At 42.8% G+C, this 25,532-nt stretch overlaps 1 protein-coding gene across 3 annotated transcripts in view; it reads right to left on the bottom strand.

Moving 5' to 3' along the window:
- The window catches only part of ADRBK2 (adrenergic, beta, receptor kinase 2), a 120,059-nt gene that overhangs the window by 79,358 nt on the left and 15,169 nt on the right, over positions 1-25,532 (bottom strand). For 2 of the 3 annotated variants that reach the window (XM_010828699.1, XM_010828701.1), the window contains exon 1: positions 15,386-15,783. In XM_010828699.1, coding sequence (XP_010827001.1) covers positions 15,386-15,506 — 121 coding nt within the window. In that variant the 5' untranslated portion in view covers positions 15,507-15,783. Of the gene's footprint in view, positions 1-15,385; positions 15,784-25,532 lie in introns of those variants that run through there. The other variant, XM_010828700.1, reaches the window with a different exon arrangement.

Raw genomic sequence — 25,532 nt, 5'->3', positions numbered from 1 at the left:
CTGTGAGAAGCTCCCTCCCCTCTCTGCACAGCAGGGACAATTACCCCGCTGCTCTCCCGGGACCGATTACTCAACACAGCAGCCCCACTGGGGCCTCAATGTCTGTGGACGCTCGTCCTAACACTGGTCCCAGCGGGCCCAGGCGCCCACAAGGGTCACGCAGAGGTGATGGACAGGACACCGGGGATATTGCTGGTGGGCCATTCACCCCTGGAATGCTGTCATCATGCTGAGAAAACAATCACAGTGTACAGACATACTCCAGCTCTTTACACAAAATGCTACCAGTGAGTTTTACAGTAACGGCAGCTGAAAGGATTTCATGCTAAAACAAAAAAGACAATCCCCTTCCCTCAAAAAGGGTCCATTCCCCTGATGCATAAAATACTAAACTAGCAGCTTTGAGTCACCAAGAGGAAACAGCATCAGAGATTATCTCTGTTCTCCAATCTGGACTCCAGTCAGGGAAACAGCGTGGAAGGCTTAGGGTTAGACTAGACGGTTCACAAGGGCGAGCTGGGTTTAAATCTCACACCCTATCACCTGCTTCCTTGGGTTGTTTTCTTCTCTCACCTTCTTTTGGATTTAGTGTATCCCAAGCACACTGAGCGGGTTGTCGTCATCACTGGCTTATTAGCCCTACAGCTCTTCATTTCACGTGTTTACTGGAGTTTCCAGGCTCCTGCCTTCCCTGGGCTTCTGGAGCCCTTGCCTCAGCAGGACCACCACATGGGCACATTTTACAAAGTAACTCCAGGCCAAGAGCGGACCCAGCCCGGTTTATTTCCCTTCTTTCAAAGACCATGGCCCTTTCTGTGTCTGAAAGCAGTTACTTCATATATTTTGTCCAGTTTTCTAGTTGTTACGGTAGGAGGCCAAGTCTGGCTCTGGATACTGTATTATGTCCTGAAGCACAACTTTATTTTTGAAATAAAGTATTCAGCTCTTTGCAGGAGAATGGGTTAAATGCATGAAACTGGGACTACCTGTAAAACCCTAGACGCAGAACACCATCCGTGAAACTTCACAGAGTAATACAAAGATGGTGATGACCAATTTCTGGCTTATCATAGCAGCACAAGTAAACCTCAGAAGCAGAAGCTTTTCTGAATGATAACAGCCCATAATCAAGCCCTTAGGTGCTCCGTGTCCTATATACAGATCTCATTTAGTCTTCAGAATAACCCCAAGCCGAGACAGACCTAGTCTCACCCTCAGGCGAGAGGACCAGCACTCAGAGGTGAAGCCACCTGCCCAGCATCTAGTAAACAGTGATGGCTGAGCTGGAATTGACTTTACAGAGTTGGGATCTGCCGCTCTCCAGAGTGCAAGCTCTCTGTCACTGTCCTGAGCTGACGACGTACATGAACTGATTAGGAGACAGCAGTAGAATTCAGCTTGACTAGTGCCGGAGCGTCCACGCGTGGTTAGTTTCTTCCTGAAATAACTATATGCTGCTGGGACAAAGCAGCACGAGTAATTTCCCATAAGAAGCAGTTCCATAAAAAACCCTCACTCTCTCTTCACCTTCTCCTCCTCCTTTGTTGCCCCCCATCTTTCTTCCTCTGTGCATATGTACTCAGTCATGCCCAACTCTTTGCAGCCCCATGGACTGTAGTCCTCCAGGCTCCTCTGTCCATGGGATTTGCCAGGCAAGAATGCTGGAGTGGGTTGCCATTTCCTTCTCCAGGGGATCTTCCTGACCCAGGATCAAACCCGAGTCTCCTGCATTGGCAGGTGGATTCTTTACCACTGAGTCACCTAGGAAAGCCCTTTCTTCTTCTACCTTTCTTTTTTTCTTTTATCTCTTTTTCCCCTGTCTCCATCTGTCAAAACAGCAGGAAGGGCAACAGCAAAAAAGAATGAAAGAAAATCAACTCAAATTTAATTCGTGAAACCATGGAGTGTTAGGCTTAAATGAAACATTAGATTTTATCTATTCCAGTCCCTTTGTTTTGCTGATCAGGAAACTAAGGAGTATTTAAAGGGTTGATGAAAACACCCAGCTTGTTGGCTACCACAGGGGCCAGAGTCTAGGGCCCACTGCTAGCAGAGAGTGAGCAAATCAGGACAAAGCTCTGGGCTTCAAGGCTGACCTAAAAGCATCAGGTAGAATACAACGATGTGACAACACTCTTCAGCAGATGGCCCACAAAGCAAGCAAGTTAATTCCAGGATGTATGAGCACAATCATTTCCTAGTCCTGACTTGGATTAGAAGTAGGGTTACTAAGAAAAGATCAAAGATAAGGTATAAAACCCTCAGAAAAGGTATTTCCAAAAGAGCTAACTCAAGGGGACATTATGCCAGTGCATTGCCACCTGGGATTCTACAGGCAGTGGGGGCTCCTGAAGTCCAAAAACCGCCCAACCACCTGTCCACCGCCAGTTCAAAGAGCCGATCGACAACCTTCCCAGTAGAGGTGATGTTTCCTAGGCCCCTGGAACCGTCTGGGAGTATATACTAAGACGTCAGCTTCACTAACATTGCTAGAGCATGTAGTATTTTCCCTGAATTATGTGGACCCTGGCAGCGAGAGAGCTACAAAGCTGACTCAGCTGCACATGTTGGCTGATTGGCTAGACTTGCCTTTTGGCTAAGAGTGGTTTCCCCATACCTGCCTTGGGGTCTAAACTCATGGCTCAGAAACGTCACCAGTAGCCCCTTCCAAGAAGTTCAGAACTCCTGGGCAGCAATCAGCACTCCTTACAGCTGCCTGATACCGACATGCTAGAGGTCCATGGGTTTCACATCCATCCTTTCGTAGGGTGAGCCAGTGGCAGATGGAAAGTCCCCTGGGGCCTGCGGTCGTAGTCTCCTCCATCTGCCTTTTTGTTTAATGAGACGTTTCCAACAAAGCACTTAAAACACACTCGATTCTCCATGTGTCATCTGGCAAAAGCACACAGAGCTGCCACAGAAAGATCTTTGTGCATTATCCCCAAATTCTGGATGTCAGAATCATGAGACATTAAATAGGAACTGTACAGCTGATATTTTAAAACTCCAGTACTATTTCCAAGAGCCAAGCCAAGCAACCTAAATGCCCATCGATAGATGAATGGTTAAAGATGTGGTACATATATACAACAGAATATTAGTCATAAAAAAGAATGAAATAATGCCATTTGTAGCAACATGGATGAACCTAGAGATGATTATACCTAATAAAGTAGATCAGACAGAGAAAGACAAATATCATAGGATATCACTTATATGTGGAATCTAAGAAAAAAGATGCAAATGAACTTATTTCCAAAACAGAAACAAATTTATGGCTACCAAAGGGGAAAGTAGGAGGTGGGATAAATTAGGAGTCTGAGCTTGACAGATACACACTACTATGTGTAAAGCAGACAGACAACAAGGGCCTACTGTAGGGGCAGGAAACCATATTCAGTATCTTATAATAATCTGTAATGGAAAAGAATCTGAGAAGCATATATATACATGTGACAATCACTTTGCTATACACCCGAAACTAACACAACATTGTACATCAACGATACTTCGATTAAGGAAAACTCCATATGATACTAATCTCCAAACTAACGCTTCCTGGTAATAGGTAGAAAATAGCAGCTGTTGAAGAACCCAAGTTCAATTCAGGCTCTGCTTTTTGGGGGTCAGGTGAGCTTGGTCACATTATTTTACCTAGCATAGAAAACACTCATGTCGTGTTAATCAACAGTAAGCAGGTGGCCATTACTGTCTTAAACCAGTAGTTCATTCCAATCAACCGTGGGCTCAGAAGAGCGCAAGAAAAATTAAACAGCAGCCATCTAAAAGGTAAACAGGTTCCCCAGGTGGCACAGTGGTAAAGAACCCGCCTGCCAATGAAGGAGACTCAGCAGACACAAGTTTGATCCCTGGGTCGGGAAGATCCCCTGGAGTAGGAAATGGCAACCCATTCCAGTATTCTTGCCTGGAAAATTCCATGGACACAGGAGCCTGGTGGGCTACAGTCCATAGGGTCCAAAGAGTCGGACACAACTGAGCGAGCACACACGCGGCACAAAAAGTAGACAGAGCTGCCAGCCTGCAGATCAGGGGCCTGGTGGGCACATGCCAGCGTTCCTACAGTTTTAGTGACGAGATGTTAAAGGATTGCATCTTTCTAGTAAACACTGTAGCTCTTCGAGTTTTTCTGTGAAAAGATAATCATGGCTGATCTTAGAACCTGAACGATGGCTTTCAAAAGTAAAACCAGCCCAAGTAAACTAGTTTAAAATGAACAAGAGAAAAAAAGACAACTTAATTTCTCATAGGACTGGGTTAAGCCTTTTTACCCTCTTTGAAAGCTGCTACAAATCTCTCAGGTCCCCAATTTTCGGAGCCATTCAGACTGACTCCAACACAAGATGCCAATCCTCAGGCTTGTTGGAGCCAAAAAAGGTAAGGAGTCGGCCTAAAGGTCTGCCTGCCAGTGGGGTTTGAAGTAACAGCCTTTCCCTCTTCTTCAGCATCTTTCTTCTCTGGGCGACATTTCTGTTAAGAGATGCAGGCTGGAAAGGGTGCAGAAGCTCTGCCCATCATTTCTGTGGGTTCCCTCACCACCGGTGGCCTGTGCCTGCCTGGCCTCTTCAACTGCAAATCCAATTAGCTGTGCTTAGTCAAGTGTTTACCTCTGCTACTGGAAAGTTTAAATAGATGTTTAACTCTTTCCCTCACTAGAAGTCTCCACAAAGACATGGATAAGTGAAGCGGAATGGAACAGGGCCCCAGGTTTTTCTTCTCTGTCAGGGCAGGTGGCTGTCAGCCAGAGGAAGTTTTACAGATGAGCTGGGGGCACCATGGCCGTCTGTGACTGTCAGTCAGGGAAAGTATTTGTCTGGGGAAGGCCCCACACTGGGACATAAACAAACCCTTCCAAAGAAGGGTGGAAACAAAAGAGAAAACAAAGCCTGAAGCAGGTTCCTGGGTTAAGACTTCCCGCTCTACAAACACATGCAAAAGGGCTCGACCTGCTACCATTTAACTCTGGTCAGAAGTCCCACGGTTTTAAGTACTTACAGTTTTAAGTACTTACAAACAGCTAACATGTTTTGAAGCACAAAGCACCAAGAAATGATTTTATAATTATAAAATAGATTGGTAACTTTGTTTTCTGAAACTGACAAAAAAGTAACCCTAAAATGTTTTCTTTTGTTGCATATATTTTTTTTCAGTATTTCTGTGGTTTTGTATAATTACTAAATTAAAAAACTAGGTCTCCATGACATGTGTGTCCAGTTTTCTTTCTATAGCCCTGCTCAGAAAATCCTTTTTAAAAAATTTCTGTCTTTCCAAAATATTCTTTTTACAACAAAACATAACTTTTTCAAAGTCCATGGCAAGTATATTTCTTATGCCTTAACCCCAAATGCCAAATATAATTTATGCATTCTTTTACACAAATGTTCTTTGAAATTTTCAACAAAGGTGCCAAGACAATCCAATGGGGAGGAGGGGGAAAGCTGTCTTCTTCAAATAAGAAAACTTTTTTCAAATAACTAGATATTCATATGCAAAAAAAAGATGAATTTAGATCCTTACCTCATATTACATATGACAATTAACTAAAAAATCAACCAAAGACCTAAGATCTAAAATGATGAAACTTCTAGAGGAGAAAAAAAGCTTTGTAGAATTCAGTTAGGCAAGGAATTCTTAGATACTACACCAAAATTCACTTTAAAAATTTATAAACTGAACTTTAAAATTAAAACCTTCTGTACTTTAAAAGTCACCATGAAGAAAATGAAAAAGAAGCCACTGATGGTGAGGAAGTATTTGTAAATTAGACATACTATAAATAACAAATAAAGACGATAATTTTTTTTAAGGGCAAAAGATTTAAATAGACATTTCACCAAGATTTATAAGAATGGCTAATCACCACAAACATGTACAATATCGCTAACTGTTAGGGAAATGCAAATCAAGACCCCAGTGGAGCACCAGTTCATACCCACTAGGATGGTCAGAATCACAAAGATCACAGCATGTTGATGAAGCTATGGCAAACGTGGAACTCTCATAAAATGATGGTGAGAGTGTAAAAAGGACACAATTCAGAAAACAACTAGTGACAATAAGTTAAACTTGAATACACCATACAGCCCAGCAATTCCATTCCTAGTAACATGCCCAGGAGAAATGAAAACATACATTCACACTTTTATGTGAATATTCACAGCAACATCGTTTGTAACAGACCAAAAGTGGGAATAATTCCAATGTCTATCAGCTGGTGAAGGGATACGCCAAATGTGGTCTATCCATACAATGAGGTATCACTCAGCAACAGAAGGGAAAGAAGCGCTGATACACACGGTGCGGCTGAACCTCCAAAACCTGATGTGAAACGGAAGAAACCACACGCAAGAGACTAACCGTCTACAGCCTGCAGGATTCCACTCACATGAAATGTTCCGAAAAGGCAAACTGCTATTGAGACAGAGAGATTAGTGGTTGCCTGGGGCTGTGGCTGGGAGCAGGAAGTGACTCCAAGTGGGTACAGGGGGTCTCTGAGACGTGGTTTACTAAAACTTATCGAATTATACTGACTCATAACGAGTGAATGATACAACATGTAATATCATGCCTCAATAAAGCTGTTTTTATAAGAGTAAAAGTTGCAAACTTTTATCCTTGACCAAAACCATGCTTCAGACACCAACATTATCTCACACAAACTCTGAAAGATTAATATGCAAACCTGGGATTAGGTTCTCAAGTCAGTGTGAGAAAAGGAAATGACTTCCATGGCAATAATGATATGATGTCATATGACATTAACCATGATGCTCTTTATACATGAGAGCAATATTTGCATACTTTATGAATTAACCATCTATTCTGGAGTCTCCTTATGATGAGAAACATTCTTCTCTAACAGGAGAGGGGATGCAGTCAGAGGAGCTGAGCAGTCTGTCGGTAGACAGATGGAATTCATCAAAACTGTGGAAAATTCTTAAAGAGATGGGAATACCAGACCACCTGACCTGCCTCTTGAGAAATCTGTATGCAGGTCTGGAAGCAACAATTAGAACTGGACATGGAACAACAGACTGGTTCCAAATAGGGAAAGGAGTACGTCACGGCTGTATACTGTCACCCTGCTTATTTAACTTATATGCAGAGTAATCATAAGAAACACTGGGCTGGAGGAAGCACAAGCTGAAATTAAGATTGCCGGGAGAAATATCAATAAACCTCAGATATGTAGATGACACCACCCTTATGGCAGAAAGTGAAGAAGAACTAAAGAGCCTCTTGATGAAAGTGAAAGAGGAGAGTGGAAAAGTTGGCTTAAATTCAACATTTTGAAAACAAAGATCATGGCATCTGGTCCCATCACTTCATGGCAAATAGATGGAGAAACAGTGGAAACAGTGGCAGACTTTATTTTTGGGGGCTCCAAAATCACTGCAGATGGTGACTACAGCCATGAAATTAAAAGACGCTTATTCCTTGGAAGGAAAGTTATGACCAACCTAGACAGCATATTAAAAAGCAGAGACATTACTTTGCCAACAAAGGTCCATCTAGTCAAAGCTATGGTTTTTCCAGTAGTCATGTATGGATGTGAGAGTTGGACTATAAAGAAAGCTGAGTGCTGAAGAATTGATGCTTTTGAACTGTGGTGTTGGAGAAGACTCTTGAGAGTCTCTTGGACTGCAAGGAGATCCAACCAGTCCATCCTAAAGGAAATCAATCCTGAAGATTCATTGGAAGGACTGATGCTGAAGCTGAAACTCCAATACTTTGGCCACCTAATGAGAACTGACTCTTTTGAAAAGACCCTGTTGCTCGGAAAGACTGAAGGCGGAGGAGAAGGGAACGACAGAGGATGAGATGGTTGGATGGCATCACTGACCCAATGGACATGAGTTTGAATAAACTGCGGGAGTTGGTGCTGGACAGGAAGGCCTGGTGTGCTGCAGTTCATGGGGTCGCAAAGAGTAGGACACGACTGAGCAACTGAACTGAACTGACGTGTCACTCTTGCGTATGATGAAATTATTATTCCAGTTGATCACAGAAGAAAACAATAGCAAAATCATCTTAACCATATCTACTGGATAACCAGTAACCCTTTAAAATCATTCTTTCAATAAGCCAAACCAAGGACACTTGTCAGTATCTAAGTTTTACTGACAGCAAATTAGGAATCAATTTAATTGATGTCCATTAAGATGGTTGATTGCTATGTAACCATCAGAAAAATAAAGACAACTGTCACTTAACCGTTTTTATTTGGGAAACTGGCAATTAAAAACAGAACTAAGCATTTATCCTGCTCTATTAGTTTTTTGAAGGTTATTGCTTTATTTATTTTTTTTTTAATTTTGGCCAAGCAGCATGTGGAATCTTAGTTCCCTGACCAGGAATCAAACCTGCACCCCCTGAGGTGGAAGCATGCAGTCTAAAACCACTGGATCGTCAGGGAAGTCCTCCTGCTCTATTATTTTCCATGCTGTGTAACAAACATTCACAAACTCAGTGGCTTAAAAATGCCACTAATAAGCAGCTCCTGGTTCTGGAGATGAGAAGTCCTGGCTGGCTCCTCTGGCTTTTCTGCCTACATAAGTGCTAAGTCACTTCACTCATGTCCAACTCATTGTGACCCAATGGACTGCAGCCCGCCAGACTCCTCTGTTGATGGGATTTGCCAGGCAAGAATACTGCAGTGGGTTTGCCCTGCCCTCCTTCAGGGGATCTTCCCAACCCAGGGACCAAACATGCGTCTTTTACATCTCCTGCATTGGCAGGCAGGTTCTTCACCACTAGCTCTGCCTTTCTGCTTAGGGGCTCATAAGGCCAGAATCAAGGTGCTGACAACCTGGGTTCTTATCTAGAGGCTCTGGGGATGCATTTGCTTCCAAACTCATTCAGGTTGTTGGCAGAATGCAGTTCTGATGGCTGTAGGACTGTTTCCCTGCTGTCTGCCATAGACAACAGTTACAATCCTTTTCATGGGGTCCCTCAACCTGCAAAGTCAGCAAGGGAGTGTCCATTCTTTCTCATGTCAGTCTCTCTGGCTTCCTCTTCTGCTGCCAGCCTGAGGACATTCTCTGCTTTTAAAAGGCTGGTGTGAGTGGATTCAGCCCACCTAGAACATAGGCTTAACTGTATTTGCAAAACCTCTTTTAGCGGGTTACCCTTGGGAGTAACACCGGAGGCAAAAGTCATGGGAGACATCTTAGAAATCTGCCAACCATACCCGACTATCTCTACAGGCAAATAAATAGCTTGGGTTGATGAATAAAGGCAGTAAACACGGAAGGAATGGCATGATTAGCAAGCTCACCCCTTTGTTACTTCCTAATATAGTAATCGATTTGGGCAGAGACCATCAGTGAAAATGAAACGGATGGTGAATGACAGCTAAGTGAGGAACCCGAGGGCTGACCACACCTGAGCCACTGTGGAGAAGTGACGGCACAGCGACACCTACGTATCACACGCCTCCCGTGTCTGAACCTGACACGCTCGCGCAGCTGCTGGAGCTGGCTTTCAGTTCACGGGAAATTCAGGAAGCAGAAGTGCGATTCGTTGAAATGACACCATGAGAGAGCAAGCAGAAAAATCCAGAATGTGGAACACTCTACAGTACAACTGGCCTGGTTTCTTTAAAATGTCAATTACCTGTGGGTGGGGGACCATTCTAGATTAGCAGGACGTTATTACCAATTACATTACAAGAACAATATATGGATCCTGATCCAAAAAACCAAGAGTAAAAGGACGTATTAAAGTTAATCAGAAAAACCTGAATATAGACTCAGTATTACAGTAAGAATCATCATTTTCATTGGTTGGAATAAAGGTATTAAAGTTGTATAAGAAAATATTCAGATATTCTAGAGATTCACATAGGGCTAAAATGCTATGAGGGGTTTGCTAAATGCCTTAAAATATTCCAGCAACCAAAAAAAGAGGAGATGGACAAAGCAGGTACACAAAATGTTGAAAACATATTGAGTTTCGGTGGTGTGTAAGAATGTGCTGTGCTTAGTCGCTCAGTCGTGTCCGACTCTTTGTGGCCCCATGGACTGCAGCCTGCCAGGCTCCTCTGTCCGTGGGGATTTTCCAGGCCAGAATGCTGGAGTGGGTTGCCATACCCTCCTCCAGGGAATCTTCCCAACCCAGGGCAAAACCCAGGTCCCCCACATTGCAGGCGGATTCTTTACCATCTGAACCACCAGGGAAGCCCAGTATATAAGCATGGGGGTCACTACTCTGGTCCAGTTTTACCCAAGACTAAATCTTTTCATACTGAGATTTCATTCACTCAACACCTGTGAAGAGCAATTGCCATGTTCAGGGCTTTGCATCCATTTTCTGCTGGATCTTCACAAGGCCCAGTGAAGTGGGTGCCATCCGTATGCCCACTTTTACAGCTAGGCAAACGGCTGAAATGACAACCAGTCTGGGTATAGCCAATAGGCCTGCCAATCACTTGCCACCCAGGAAAGCCTCAGAAGCCGAGTAAATGGAAGATTTCTACACTTTTTGTTTGTTTGTTTCACAAAGCATTTTGACATGTCAGCTACAGCCCACATTGGAGGATGGTCCCCCAAACTGTGTGTCAACTGCCAGCCAACAAAGGGGATGCTGGCAGGCTTGGAAAGAGAGATGAGGAGGAGAGCAGAGGGGGGTCGTGGGTGAAAGGGAAACAAGGGGAGCACAGAAAAGCAACAAGGCGGAAACACACGGAGAGAGTCACGGAGAGGGGCAGAGGGAAGAGATGGGGAAGGCAGAAGAGGAAGTCAGAGACCAGGAGACTCAAAGCGACTGCAGTCTCGGTCCACCTTCCACTCGCCCCATCCCTCACACCAGCCAGAAAATGAGAGCACCATGGAGCAGGGAAGAACCAGACACGTTAAATACAGAGCTCTGTCCACACGTAATTACAGATCTTTGTCTGCACGTTTACTCGTCCTCTTCCCCATCCCTACCCCCACTGAGCTTAAAACTGGCTTCTCCCCGAAAAGCCAGGCTCCAGGCTCAGGAGCCGGGAGGAAGGGAAGGAGGAGTTCTTTATCTGAACCATGTTTCATTTTTTTAATAACTTAATTGAGATAAAAGCCACAGACCACCAGTGCCTGGCGAAGCTACTGGGGAGGAGAATCTGTGAGGCTGGAGTTAATGCCATTAGGGGCTCAGATCAAAGGCTCCTGGAGCCAGCTTCAGGTGGGGGTTTAATCACAACCACGGAAAAGACAGCTCTGGGCCTCGCACATGTGATGAGGGGGCTGGTGGATGAGAGATGCAAAAGCAGTTACAGAAGGGAGAGAGAGGGGCAGAAACGACAAAGGAAGAGAGACCTTGATGCATTTCAGAGACTGGAAACTAGAGCTGCAGGGGAGGACAAGCCTGTCACAACCCCCAGGGCATCTTAGTAACCCGAAACACTTGCTCAAATTGCACGTAGAAAAACGCCTTCCTCTCTTGGCCTTAGGGCCATCTTTTGAAGTGGAGGAAGAACAGAATGTGCAGACTGAAGAGCAGAAGAAAGATGAGGTAGGGGTCGAAGGAAACTGGTATACCATGGAGGCCACAGAAGGAGAAACAAGGGAAGCCAGAGGCCAGGGACGCTGGTACAAACTGCTGAGCTGCACGCCTACCATCGCAAACTTGTCTCGGTGGGTCTATGGCCATTTGATCACCCCCACCACCTCTGAGAGACCCACCTTGCTCGTTATCAAAGAGGTCCCTCTTTTGGTCCTTTGCCCTGAACCCACATATTCTAGACTAGCTCTCTTCTCAGTTGTGGCTGAATGTAACATGTGTACAATAAATCATCTCTTTTGCTGTCTTAGGGGCTTCCCTGGTGGCTCAGATGGTAAAACGTCTGCCTGCAATGCGGGAGACCCGGGTTTGATCCCTGGGTCGGGAATAGCCCATGGAGAAGGAAATGGCAACCCACTCCAGTACTCTTGCCTGGAAAATTCCATGGACAGAGGAGCCTTGTAGGCTTGCAAAGAGTTGGACACGTCTGAGCGACTTCACTTCTACTTTTCTAATTTGCTGTCTTAGCTGAAGATAAAAATTAAAAAAAAAAAAAAAAGCTTCCTCTCCTAGCAGCGTTATTCCTAAGAGCCAAAACTGGAAACAACTGGTAGATGAGTGGATGAAGGAAATGTGGCTCGGTGGAGCAGGGGAATATTATGGGGAAGAAGAAAGGAAGGCAGTGCCGATACACACGCAACAACATGGATGAACCCTGAAAACATCACGCTGAGAGATGCCAGATGCAAAAGGCCACGTTACAGGATGCTGTCTGTGTGGCGAGTACAACACGGCCAGATCCACAGAGGCAGGAATTAGATGAGTGGCGCTTGGGGGTTAGGGGCACGGTGAGAGTGGAGAGGGAGGGATCGTTCACGGGTGCAGCTTCTTCCCCCTCCGCCTTTGGCCGGAGGGGGGGTGGTGGGGGAAGGGAGCTATTTTATTTTGTTTTATTTATTGATTGATCTTTTGGCCACGCCTCGCAGCAGGTGGGACCTTGGTCCCCCGACCAGGGATCAAACCCTTGCACCCCGCAGCGGAGGCACTGGAAGCAGAGTCTTAAGCCCTGGACCACCTGGGGAGTCCCGATGCAGTTTCTCTTTGGGGTACTGAAAATGTTCCCCGATGAGACTGTGCTGATGGTCACACAACTCTGTGAATACACCAAAGCCCACTGAACTGGATAGGGGAAATATACTGTACCAAATGTACCTCAACAGAGCTGTAAGACATTTGAAAAATTTTAAGTCACCATTAAAGAAGTTCTTTTTTCCCCTTTCCTCCAAAAGATATGGAGTTTCTTTCTCTGGTCATCAGGATAGTTTAATTTTCTGCTTTTTGGTACAAAATCAGAAGCAAAGGAGAGGATTTGTACAGATGGCAGTTAACCAAACACCATGAAAGCGATCAGAAGAAGCAGTGGAGGATGAGATGAAAGCTAAATCTGTCCCCCACCAAACCCCTATGCTCAAGGTGAAACCTTCCGTGTGGCCAAGGGCTCCCCTATGTCATCCTCAGAGCAGACGGGCCACTCCTGATCGGCTTCTTCAAAGCACGCCACCTGCCTTTTGACCGCTGTATTTAGCGGGTCATTACAGAAGGCAAATCTACAGCCTTCATGTTGTTCAGTCGCTAAGTCGTGTCCAACTCTTTGTGACCCCATATGGACTGCAGCACGCCAGGCTTCCCTGTCCTTCACTATCTCCCAGAGTTTGTTCAAACCTACAGCCATTGAGTCAGTGATGCCATCCAACCATCTCATCTTCTGTTGCCCCCTTCTCCTCCTGCCCTCAATCTTTCCCAGCATCAGGGTCTTTTCCAATGAGCTGGCTCTTCATATCAGGTGGCCAAAGTACTGGAGCTTCAGCTTCAGTATCAGTCCTTCCAAAGAACACCCAGGACTGATTTCCTTTAGGACTGACTGGTTGGATCTCCTTGCTGTCCAAGGGACTCTTAAGAGTCTTCTCCAGCACCACAGTTTGAAAGCATCAATTCTTTGGCACTCAACCTTATTTAAGCCCAGCTCTCACATCCACACATGACTACTGGAAAAACCATAGCTTTGACTACAGACTTTTGATGGCAAAGTGATGTCTCTGCTTTTTAATACACTGTCTAGGTTTGTCATAGCTATTCTTCCAAGAAGCAAGTGTCTTTTAACTTCATGGCTGCAGTTGCTGTCTGCAGTGATTTTGGAGCCCAAGAAAATGAAATCTGACACTCTTTCCACATTTTCCTCATCTATTTGCCATGAAGTGATAGGATGCCATGATCTTAGTTTTTTGAATGTTGAGTTTTAAGCCAGCTTTTTCACTCTCCTCTTTCACCCTCATCAGGAGGCTTTTTAGTTCCTCTTCATAGGTGGTCACTTTGTGACAGACAGTGGTTCACAAAAATCCAGACTTTCCATACCAGTTTCTGCTTTACTTGAATAAAGGAGATCACTGTAACTCTTTCTAAAACAAACAAACAAACAAACAAATCTATCCAATTCTTACCGGGTAACCTTCTACAGTACATTTTATAGTCATGGAACCTTCAGAGAATTATTAGAATGTAAGATCAGAACAAGTCGCTTCATCAACCTGAGTCTCGCCTCCTGACCTGTACACAGAAGGATGACCCAAGGGCTATCAGAATATTCAGTCTCAAAGGGACCACTCAGCCTGGATCTGCACATCATGGGAGCAGAAACACTTGAAGAAGCAGGGTTCCAGGAAATTTCAGAAAGACTATAATTTCTTGGAATTTTAATAATTTCCTCTAGTATTACGTTAATTTAAAAACTAAGACACAGTTTCCCTGCAAAGCTCCTCTGAACAGCTGTGGGAGGCAAACAAGATGCAAAGAGAGGAGGACAGATTCCTGGTCTCTTACATTCAGCTACACTGATTTTTTTGTAAAAACTTGAGCATAATCTGTTTATTACATCACTGTAAGTTAACAATAGAGCAAGTTAACAACAGAGCCAGCTGACAGGCCAAAGATGAATTCTATCATTGAGAACAAAAGATTGTTCAGGAAATTTCTGGACGGGAGGGAACTGATTTGGGGGAATGTAAAACAAACATACATAGTTGATAGCTCTCCTCTAACCTAGCCGACAGGCACCTTTAAACAAGCTGCCAGTCCTTCAGAAGGCAGGTGGGAATAAAGGATCTCATTTCTTCATGGGCCTTGAAATTCCCACTAAAGCAATTCCTGTCTGGTCACAACTTCTCCAGGGCACTAACTGCTGGGGACCACAGAGCACCCCTACAGAACCACACGTCTGCACGGGTCGAGGGCATCAGCCAGTGGGCAATAGGTCCATGAACTCTGCGTACATAAGAGGAGCAGTCCTGGTGACCTGCTAAGCAGAGGTTCCGAATAGAGCCACAGGAATAAGGGAGACTGAGGCGGAACTGACAAGAGTGGCAAACAAAACCCACGAACCCTTGAGAACTGATCCAGTAAGCCGACCACACACTTTGGAAGCAGAGAGCCAAGCACACAGCGGCGTGAGGGTGGTGAAGACACATGCCGACACCTGTGATCATGGAGAATACAAGGTCAGTGAGAGGAGATGAGGACCTCAGGCACAGATCTGAACAGAAGATTTCTCTCTGGGCATCAGGAACCCAATCCTTGGGCCAGGGGAGTCTTCCACACTGCCTTAAAACCTATACCCAAACTCATCTGTTTCCCAGTAGCTTACTTACAAGAGACATTACTAGGGACATAAGTAATCACTTAGGATCTTATTAATTACATGCCATTTCCTTCGCCCCCAGCTTGAGCTATAACACATATGACAGCATTGGCGGGGGGTGGGGAGGGGTGTTTACACTTTACTGTAGAACCACGACTAGAGTGAACTGTCTGCCAAGTGAACAGCCAGACTTACCAATTCTCTGATTAAAAATCTTGTCAAAGGTGATTTCGTGTCTCTCCTCAAGATACTTCTGCATCACGCTCCGGATACTAGAAGAGAAGAGCGACATGTTTTTAACAATGCCAGCCTCCATCCCTAGAATGGAAAATATATGGATGTTTTCATTCGAGGGCACTGGCTTGATTAACTCTATTCTGGTATTCACTGTACACTTTAAACATACATAATTTTGTCAGTTATACCTCAATAAAAAAAATATGCTCCCCTCAAAAGGATATTGGCTTGACAAAAGACGCCTGTTACCGACACCCACAACCGCATGAACAGCTGACCAAACTTAAAGCTCACACCTCTGGCTAGTACCCTCTCCTGCAGCCCAGGGCCAGCCTTATAGGTAAAGTTTGTTGTTGTCTAGTCATTACATCGTGTCCGACTCCTTTGTCACCGCATGGACTATAGCCCACCAGGCTCCTCTGTCCATGGGATTTCCCAGGCAAGGTTACTGGAGTGGGTTGCCTTTTCTTTCTCCGGGAGATCTTCCCTACTTAATTAGAAAAATAAGGAATTTGGGGAAGTTCTGCCTCAACACCACCACTTACCAAAAATAATAAAGATGTGCATGCACACACACATGACAAATTCTGCTAACCCATCAATGAGATTCTTTCTAAAGAAAAAGCCAATGTTCCCTGGATATATTAATATTAAAAAATCACACTACTACACAGCAAGTATAAACCACAAGAAAATATAATTAGAAAGAAAATTTCACTTACACCAGAGTAGGAAATATCGAATGTCTTGAAATAAATCTTTCAAAATATGTGCAGGAATGTTACAGGCAAAATTACAAAATTGTACTGAGAGACAGTAAAGAAGTTTTTAATAAGCAGAAAGATACAGCATGGTAAGGAACAGAAAGATTTAATATTGCAAAAATTCTAATCAGATTCATCTACAAAATCAATATAACTCCCGTCAATATTCCAACAGGATTTTCCATAGAACACGGAAACAGATAAGCTTTTTATAAAATGCATGCAAAAAAACAGGCTCAAAAATAGCCAGGACATTTCTTTAGAAAGAGAATGATGATAAAAAGGCCCATTATGAAGCTAAAATAGTCAAGACAGGATAACAAACTGACCAATGAAATGGAACAGAAATCACACAAACTGACCCGCACATGAGTGGAACTTTGATATGTAACTAAAGTGGCAAGGCAGAAAAATGGAGAAAGGAGCAATTATTCAATAAGCAAACCTCCAAAGCTATCATCCAAATAGAAAAAGCAGAAATTAAATCTCTGTCATCTACTGATGGGCAACAGTTTGGCATCATTTCCCCCCGCCGCCCTTTCTTTTGCTTTTTGAAACAAACTGAGGTAATTAAATGCATGTTTAAGTGTACTGTTAAATGAGTTTTTCACATATAATACTGTCCTAATCAAGATATCAAATATTTATATTTTCCAAAAAGTGCTCTTTTGCAATCTATCTCCCCAAGTTCTAGGATCTGAGCACCTATTGATCTCCTCCTTCCTGTTTAATAAAGACAATTTGCTACAGTTCTAGAATTCTCTATGGATAAAATAATGCACTATGTTGTCTTTGGTTTTGGTTTCTTTCCCTCAGCATAAACAAGCTTCATCTGTATTGCTGTGTGCATAAGTTTTTAGTCCCTTCTTATTGCCAAGAAGTATGTTATTGGACGAATATTCTACCATTTGTTTATCTGTCCATCTGTTGATAGACGTTTGGGCTGTTTCCAGTTTGGGGCTATTATAAATAAAACTGCTTTAAACATTTGTGTACAAGTTGTCTCATGGGCATGTGTTTTCATTTTTCATGGGTAAATATCTAGAAGTGAAACTGTTGGTCATATGGTGAATTATATTGAACATTATGAGACATCATGAGAGACATTATGGAACCATATTCTGAACTAGGTGTAGGATTAATTCTTCGGTAGATGCTCTGTGCTAAGAAATCTCTCAAATCCCAAGGTCAGGAAGCATTTTATCTATTCTCCCTCAGAAATTTTAAAGTTTAGATTTTATGTTTAGGTGTAATATCCATTTCATGTTATTTCCGTGTACAATGCAGGGTAAGAACCAAGGTTCTTCTTCTCCTTCTAATACGTAATTGTTCTGATATCATTTGTTGAAAAACCTTTCTCTACTGAGTTTTCTTGGCATCTTCGTTGATTCAACACTAAATATGTGTTGGTCTATCTTTGGATTATTGTGTTACATTGATCTATATGTCTGTTCTTCACAAAAATGCCACCTTATCTTCATTGCTTTAGGTTTAAAACATCAGTCAATATCAGGAGGTTTAGTTATCTAAGTGTTCTAACTTTGTTTTACTGCCTTTGGTTTTATTTTTGTTTGTTTTTTGGCTATCCTGGGTTCACTGCATTTAAGTTTTACAAGTCAACATGGAAATTTCTTCCTAGAAAAAGCCTACTGAGACTCTGATGGGGATTTTGTTGAATTTATAGATCAATTTTAGAGAAATTAATCTCAAGAACATTAAGTGTACTGTATATAAATATATTTTTCCATTTATGTAAGCTTCTTTAATTTCTCTTAGCACTATTTCATACCTTTCAGTGTAGAAGTCTTATTCTTTTTCTCATAATACTTTCTTTGGTTTTGGAATCAAGATAGTACGATTCATAAAATGAGATGGGAATTATTCCTTTTTATTTAATTGTTCTGAAAAAGCTGGTATAAGACAGTATTAATTCTTCACATGTTTGACAGAACTCATCAGTGAAGCCATCTGAGCTTGGAATTTTCTTTTTGGAAGGTTTTAAATTACAGATTTCATTTCTTTCACAGATACAGGGCCATACATATTTTCTATTTATTCTTGTGTTGGTAACTTTTATCTTTTAAAGAACTTGTCCCATTCACCCAAACTGTCAAATTACTAAGCTCTGACCTTCTTTCTTTGTTGTTCTTTCTTTGGTTTTGTTTCAGTTGCTGCAGGCGGGACCTTTAGATGAGGCATGTGACCTCCTAGTGCAGCACATGGGATCTAGTTCTCCGACCAGGAACTGAACCTGGCCCCTGCACCGGCAGCTCAGTCTCAGCCACTGAACCACCAGGAAAGCCCTTTTCTTTTTCCTGATTGTCCTTCTAATGTCTGTAGAAGCTCTTCAGTCATTCTTTATACTGTTAAACTGCATGTTCTTTTTGTTTTCCTTTGATCATGCTAACTAGACGTGTATCATTCATACTGATCTTCAGTTTTTGTTTCATTCATTTTCTTCTATTATTTACACTTTTTATATTTACTGATTTCCACTCTGTCATTTAAATGCTTATAATTTACTATGGGATTAAATTGATATTTTTCCAATTTCTTAAAAAGTCAGATCAATTAAACATTTCTAATATAACCATTTAAATTATAAAATTTTCTCTATGCACTGACTTAACTGTATCTCATAGACACTAATATAGTCTGTTTTCATTTTCATTCAATTCAAATTATTGTCTAATTTCTCTTGGTATTTCTTCCTTGAACTATGAGTTATTTATAACTGAGTTGACTCATTTCCAGATATTTGGAGATTTCCGGATATCTTTCTATTACTGAATTTTGCTTCAAAAACAGAAATTTTAATTCTGCTCTTCAAAAGACACTGGAGAAGATTAAAAGACAAAGCATAGACAGAGAAAATGCTGGCAAATCATATTCTGATTGAGGAACTGTATTCAGCATATATAAAGGCTTTTCAAAGCTCAAGAATAACAAAACAAACAACCTAATTTTAAAAAATGGGTAAATGATGTATACAGACACTTCACCAAAGAAGATAAGTGGATGGCAAGTAAGCATATGAAGAGATTCTCAACAGTGTTAGTCATTAGGAAAAGGCAAACTAAAATCACAGAGAGATGTTACTACACACCTATCAGACCAGCTAAAATTAGAAAAGACTGACCACACTGCATGTTGGCAAAGATGTGGAATAACTACAATTCTCATACACAACTAGTGAGAAGGGAAAAAGAAAATAACTGGGCAGTTTCTTCATAAGTTAAAACACAAACCACTATATAGCCAACCCATCAATTCCACTCCTAGGTATTTATCGCAGAGAAATGACAGCACACATCCATAAACAGACTTGTACACGGACGCTCTTAGCAGCGCTACTTGGGAAACCCAAATGCCACCAACAGATGAGTAAGCATGAGTGGGTATCCGTACTATCAAAGAATATTCAACAACAGAAAGGAATAAATTGATATAACATACATGGATCTCAAAATAATTATTCTGAGTATAAGGAGCCAGGAGCCACGACCTAAAAAAATAATAAGAGTACATACTGTTTGATCATAAGCGGCAGGAGCAAACTTCTAGAGATGATATACATAGCCCCCCACCCCCCAAAAAATGTATCTGGGGCTTCCCTGGTGGCTCAGTGGTCAAGAATCTGCCAGCCAATGCAGGAGATATGGGTTTGATCCCTGATCCAGGAAGATTCCACATGCTGCTGAGCAAAAGCCCGTGTGCCCAACTACTGCACCTGTGCTCTAGGGCCAGGGAGCTGCAAGTACCGAGTCCCCGCCCTAGAGCCTGTGCTCTGCAACAGGAGAAGCCACCACAGTGAGAGACCCGCGCACTGCAGCTAGAGAGCAGCCTCCGCGCTCTACAGCTAGAGAGAAGCCCAAAATAAATAAAATCACACACACACACACACACACACACAGCTGGTCTCTCTCCTGGTTCTTGGCACAGAGCTCCTAAAGCCTGTGGGATCCCCTAAGTGATAGGAATGTCTTATTCATTAGGAGTCCTTTTCATCCATACTTGACTTTATGCTGATGACGTGACTAACAGGACTCTCTAGTATGATTCTTTCTTGTGGATGTTTGAACGTTTCATTACAGAAAGTTTATTACTTATTTTTGCTTCACCCTGCACAGCATATGGGAACTGAGCTCCCTGGACCAGGGGTTGAACCCACGTCCCTGCAGGGGAAGCATGGAGTCTTAATCACTGGACACCATGGAAGTTCCGAGATAGTTTAAAAATATCAAAATATGGCCTTCAGATACCTCCTCATCAAAATAAAGCATAGATATTTACTATGTATAATACTATCCCAACTGGAAGTATAATTTTTTTTATTTTAATATCAATTTGTTGGTAATATACCAGCCTTACCTATCATAACCTATTGGGGTCCTACTATAGAAATAAAAAGGCTTCCCTAGTGGCCCAGATGGTAAAGAATCTGCCTGCAAAGAAGAAGACCTGGGTTCAGTCCCTGGGTCAGGAAGATCCCTTGGAGAAGGAAATGGCAACCTACTCCAGCAATAAATATTATATCATATTTTAAAGAATTTTTCTACTACTAAGGACCAGATATCTGCTCTCTCCTGGCCAAAGGACAGCTATATATCTCTCTCATTATTGAAAATCTCTATATTCTATGTGAAGCTGACTTCTGTTCTGTTCTGATGTTCAAAGCCAAATGCATCTAAACAAGTATTTCAAATATTCTGTAACACATCACCTAAAAGGGGTTATACATAAGGCAGTTGTGAAGGCCAGGCAAACCGGCTTTGTTAGAAGCACCACCCAAATAAGAGTTGTTAAAATTATGACCATCAAGAAACCTAAAAGGCAGAATTTTTTTTTTTAAGATAAGATGACTAAGCAGTTACACTAAGATTCAATTCCCCTGAAAGAAAACTGCTTTCTTTCACATGTAGTTACCAAACATTTTCCACTAACTGTTCATTAAATACTGGAAATGGAGCAACATTATCCAAAACACAAGGAAGACTACCACTAGATTTAAAACCACCAAACTCTGCCAGATACAGGCTCTGATGCGTGTGCTCAGTTGCTTCAGGTGTGTCCAACTCTGTGCGACCCCGTGGACTATGACCCACCAGATTCCTCTGTCCATGGGATTCTCCAGGCAAGAATACTGGAGCGGGTTGCCATTTCCTTCTCCAGGGGATCTTCCCAACCCAGGGATCAAACCCAGCTCTACTGCACTGCAGGTGGAGTCTTCACCACTGAGCCACTGGGGAAGCCCCCTAAACTTTGAGGGGTCTTTAAAAGTATCTGGTATAGCAGACTGTCAACTCCTCCCAAGGTTCCCCAGTTCACCAGATCTTGGGCAAAAAGTCTTGCATATAATCTGCATAGTACTAGTGCATGTGAGATGATCTATATCCAGGAGACCACAAGCCAATTAAGCTAAATGTGAATTCCTTTGTGTTTTCTCCTCCCATATTTTGACAGTCCATATCCTGTTTTTAGTTGCCTTTCTTCTGCAATATATTACCTGATGTTAAGTGACACTAAACATAACTGAATTTCACTGACCAAAAAGAAAAAATCATATACAAAAGCCACACCTGAACAGATATAATTTGAAAGACGGACAAATTTATGGGGTCAATCAAGTTTACCTAATTAAAGCTACCAAAACTTTGTGATCTAAACTGTTTCTTCAAATTAGTTACAATAATCATTTTAGAATCCATTAATCTGTTTCTCAAAATACTTTTGCATCAGCAATGATACAGAAGCAGCTTCATCCTAAGCATCCCATTAGGATGCTTATTTCTATGTGAAATAAGCATCAGAGAATAGGAAGACAGGAGCCAAGGAGAATCTGTAGGAGGGTCGAGGGCATCCTCCTGGTTTCCAAGATTAATTTTTTATGGAATTATCTCATTTAAAAGATCCTAATGCAAAGCAGCACTACTCACAACAGCCAAGACATGGAAACAACCTAAACGTCCATCAGCAGATGAACGGATAAAGAAGATGTGGTGCACGCATATGATGGAATACTACTCAGCCATAGAAAGGAAACAATGCCATCTGCAGAAACATGGACGGACCTAGAGACCATCATACTAAGTGAAGTAAGTCAGACAAAGACGAATACCATATGGCACCGCGTATACGTGGGATTTAAAATATGACACACAAATGAACTTACCTACCAAACAGAAACGGACCCACAGACACAGGAGAGCTGACTACGGTTGCCAAGGGGGAGGGTGTCGGGGTGGGAAGAACTGGCGCTTGGGATTGGCAGATGCCAACCGTTATTTATAGGATGGATAAACAAGGTCCTACTGTGTAGCACAGGGAACTATATTCAATATCCTGGGATAAACCATACTGGAAAAGCATATGAAAAAGAATGTGTGTGTGTATATATATACACACACACATAAGTGATTCACATTGCCATACAGCGAAAATTAACACAACATTGTAAATCAACTATATTTCAATAAAATAAATACATGAAAAGACCCTAAGGGCCTCACATCCTGCCCACGGTCCATACTCCTCAGCACCTCATGGGGAACATGTCCAAAGAGGCCCAGGTGACCTCATCAACCACACCTTCCCTGTGACCTCACACAGCAGCCACGCAGGATTTCTTCACTGCTGAGTAATTCTGTAAATGCCATTCCCACTCTCCTCGCATGGAAGCCTTCTGCTCATCCTCCAGGACTCAGGTCGGGGTCACTGGCCTTCCCCAAGCCCTGCAGAGGCACGCCCTCTCAACTCCAGTCTCCACTGTGTGTCGGGCGGCAAGGCTGTTTCATTCCCCACAATGTGCTTGGAAATATACACACCTCCATATCCATCCCCTGCTCATTTAATCACTCATTCATTCAAAACAGGCAGTGTGTCCTTTCCAGGAGCCAAGCCCCATGACACTCAGAATGCACAGTGAGTCCCACGCGTCTCTGCCCTGAAGGGGGCCATGTCTAGAAGGGTGACAGCGGGGTGAGCAGGGAGCCTCGATGCAGTGTGACAAAGCAGGGTCCCTGTGGCGTCAACAGGGACAGTCACAGGGGCTACAGAGTCCAGGGCAGCAGAGCTAGTCTCCAGACCCTGGGGGGCCCTGGCCAAGATGCGGTGACAGAGAAAGCAACGGGGCTACCTGTGCAGCAGCTGATAAACCATGCCTGCCTGCACCGAATAACCGAAGGAAATGGACAAAGGACAGCGGCGGGTAAGAAACACACACGGAGAGAAAATGCCAGACAGCACAGAGCCTCCACTTTTGGATTCACTTATTTTTCTAACTAAGCGAGAATACCTAATTTACCACCCTTGACATTAATGTCTAGCTCTTCAAAGTTTCTTTTTTTTTAAAGCATACACTTCCTTTCTAAGGACTGACAGATGATATGCTGTTTCTATAACTGGCAAAAATGCTGACTTGGACACGAATTGCGGTGCCTCCCTGCCCCCACTTCCCTAAGAGAACGTGAACCAGGCAAGAACATTAGTGACCGAGCACTCTCCAGGCAAACAGATCTACAAACTAAAATATTCTCCGTATAAGACCAATGACGGGAATTCATTGACTCCTCATCTTCTAGTTTGGCACATGATGCCACTCGTCACATGAGAACTTCATCTGACTCTTGTACTCATTTTCTCCTTGATGGTTTCCAGGTTTGGGGGTTTGCCTCGGACAGCCCTTTATACTCCAGAATAATAAAAATATTTTCTCTCACATTTTTCTATGTTTAATAATTTTTATGATTATCTCATTAAACACTGGGGAACTTTTGCGTGTGCGTACAATGTGGACTTGATCCAATGATCAGCTATCACACACAATCCTTTCCCCAACAGACTCAAAATGCCACCTTTGCTCATAAGCCAAATTCAAGTTCTGCTATAGAGATGAATATAAATATGCACATACACATGATCCTGCATTCTCCGCCATGTATGTGTCTGTGCCTGAAACAAGACCACGGGGTTTTAATTCCCACAGCAATGTCTCGTGATGCTAAAGCAGATCCCCACTATTCTCCTGGTCACTTTTTCCCACTTATCTCTTCTAGATGAATGAAGACAAGCTTATCACATTCTTTAAAATTCTCATTCAGATCTGGATTGTGATAAGGTTAATTTGAAGAGAACTGACATCTTTTCGGACGTGGGGTAGCTCCTCCCGGCCGCCACACCTGACCTTGGACGTGGGGTAGCTCCTCTCGGCCACGCTAAGGGCACCGGTCGCAGCCGCCCGTGCTAAATGCCAAGTAATCCAAGTCTATGCCCCAACCAGTAATGCTGAAGAAGCTGAAGTTGAATGGTTCTATGAAGACCTACAAGACCTTTTAGAACTAACACCCAAAAAAGATGTCCTTTTCATTATAGGGGACTGGAATGCAAAAGTAGGAAGTCAAGAAACACCTGGAGTAACAGGCAAATTTGGCCTTGGAGTAGGAATGAAGCAGGACAAAGGCTAATAGAGTTTTGCCAAGAAAATGCACTGGTCATAGCAGACACCCTCTTCCAACAACACAAGAGAAGACTCTACACATGGATATCACCAGATGTTCAACACCGAAATCAGACTGATTATATTCTTTGCAGCCAAAGATGGAGAAACTCTATACAGTCAACAAAAACAAGACCAGGAGCTGACTGTGGCTCAGATCATGAACTCCTTATTGCCAAATTCAGACTTAAATTGAAGAAAGTAGGGAAAACCACTAGAACGTTCAGGTATGACCTAAATCAAATCCCTTATGATTATACAGTGGAAGTGAGAAATAGATTTAAGGGACTAGATTTGATAGATAGAGCGCCCGATGAACTATGGAATGAGATTCATGACATTGTACAGGAGACAGGGATCAAGACCATCCGCATGGAAAAGAAATGCAAAAAAGCAAAATGGCTGTCTGAGGAAGCCTTACAAATAGCTGTGAAAAGAAGAGAAGCAAAAAGCAAAGCAGAAAAGGAAAGATATAAGCATCTGAATGCAGAGTTCCAAAGAATAACAAGAAGAGATAAGAAAGCCTTCCTCAGCGATCAATGCAAAGAAAGAGAGGAAAACAACAGAATGGGAAAGACTAGGGATCTCTTCAAGAAAATCAAAGATACCAAGGGAACGTTTCATGCAAAGATGGGCTCGATAAAGGATAGAAATGGTATGGACCAAACAGAAGCAGAAGATATTAAGAAGAGGTGGCAAGAATACACAGAAGAACTGTACAAAAAAGATCCTCATGACCCAGATAATCATGATGGTGTGATCACTCACATAGAGCCAGATATCCTGGAATGTGAAGTCAAGTGGGCCTTAGAAAGCATCACTACGAACAAAGCTAGTGGAGGTGATG

Source organism: Bison bison, unplaced genomic scaffold (assembly GCF_000754665.1).
Source record: "Bison bison bison isolate TAMUID 2011002044 unplaced genomic scaffold, Bison_UMD1.0 scf7180017864495, whole genome shotgun sequence".
In the NCBI taxonomy this organism is placed as follows: Eukaryota; Metazoa; Chordata; class Mammalia; order Artiodactyla; family Bovidae; genus Bison; species Bison bison.
This window is presented reverse-complemented; position numbering and strand designations above follow the sequence as displayed.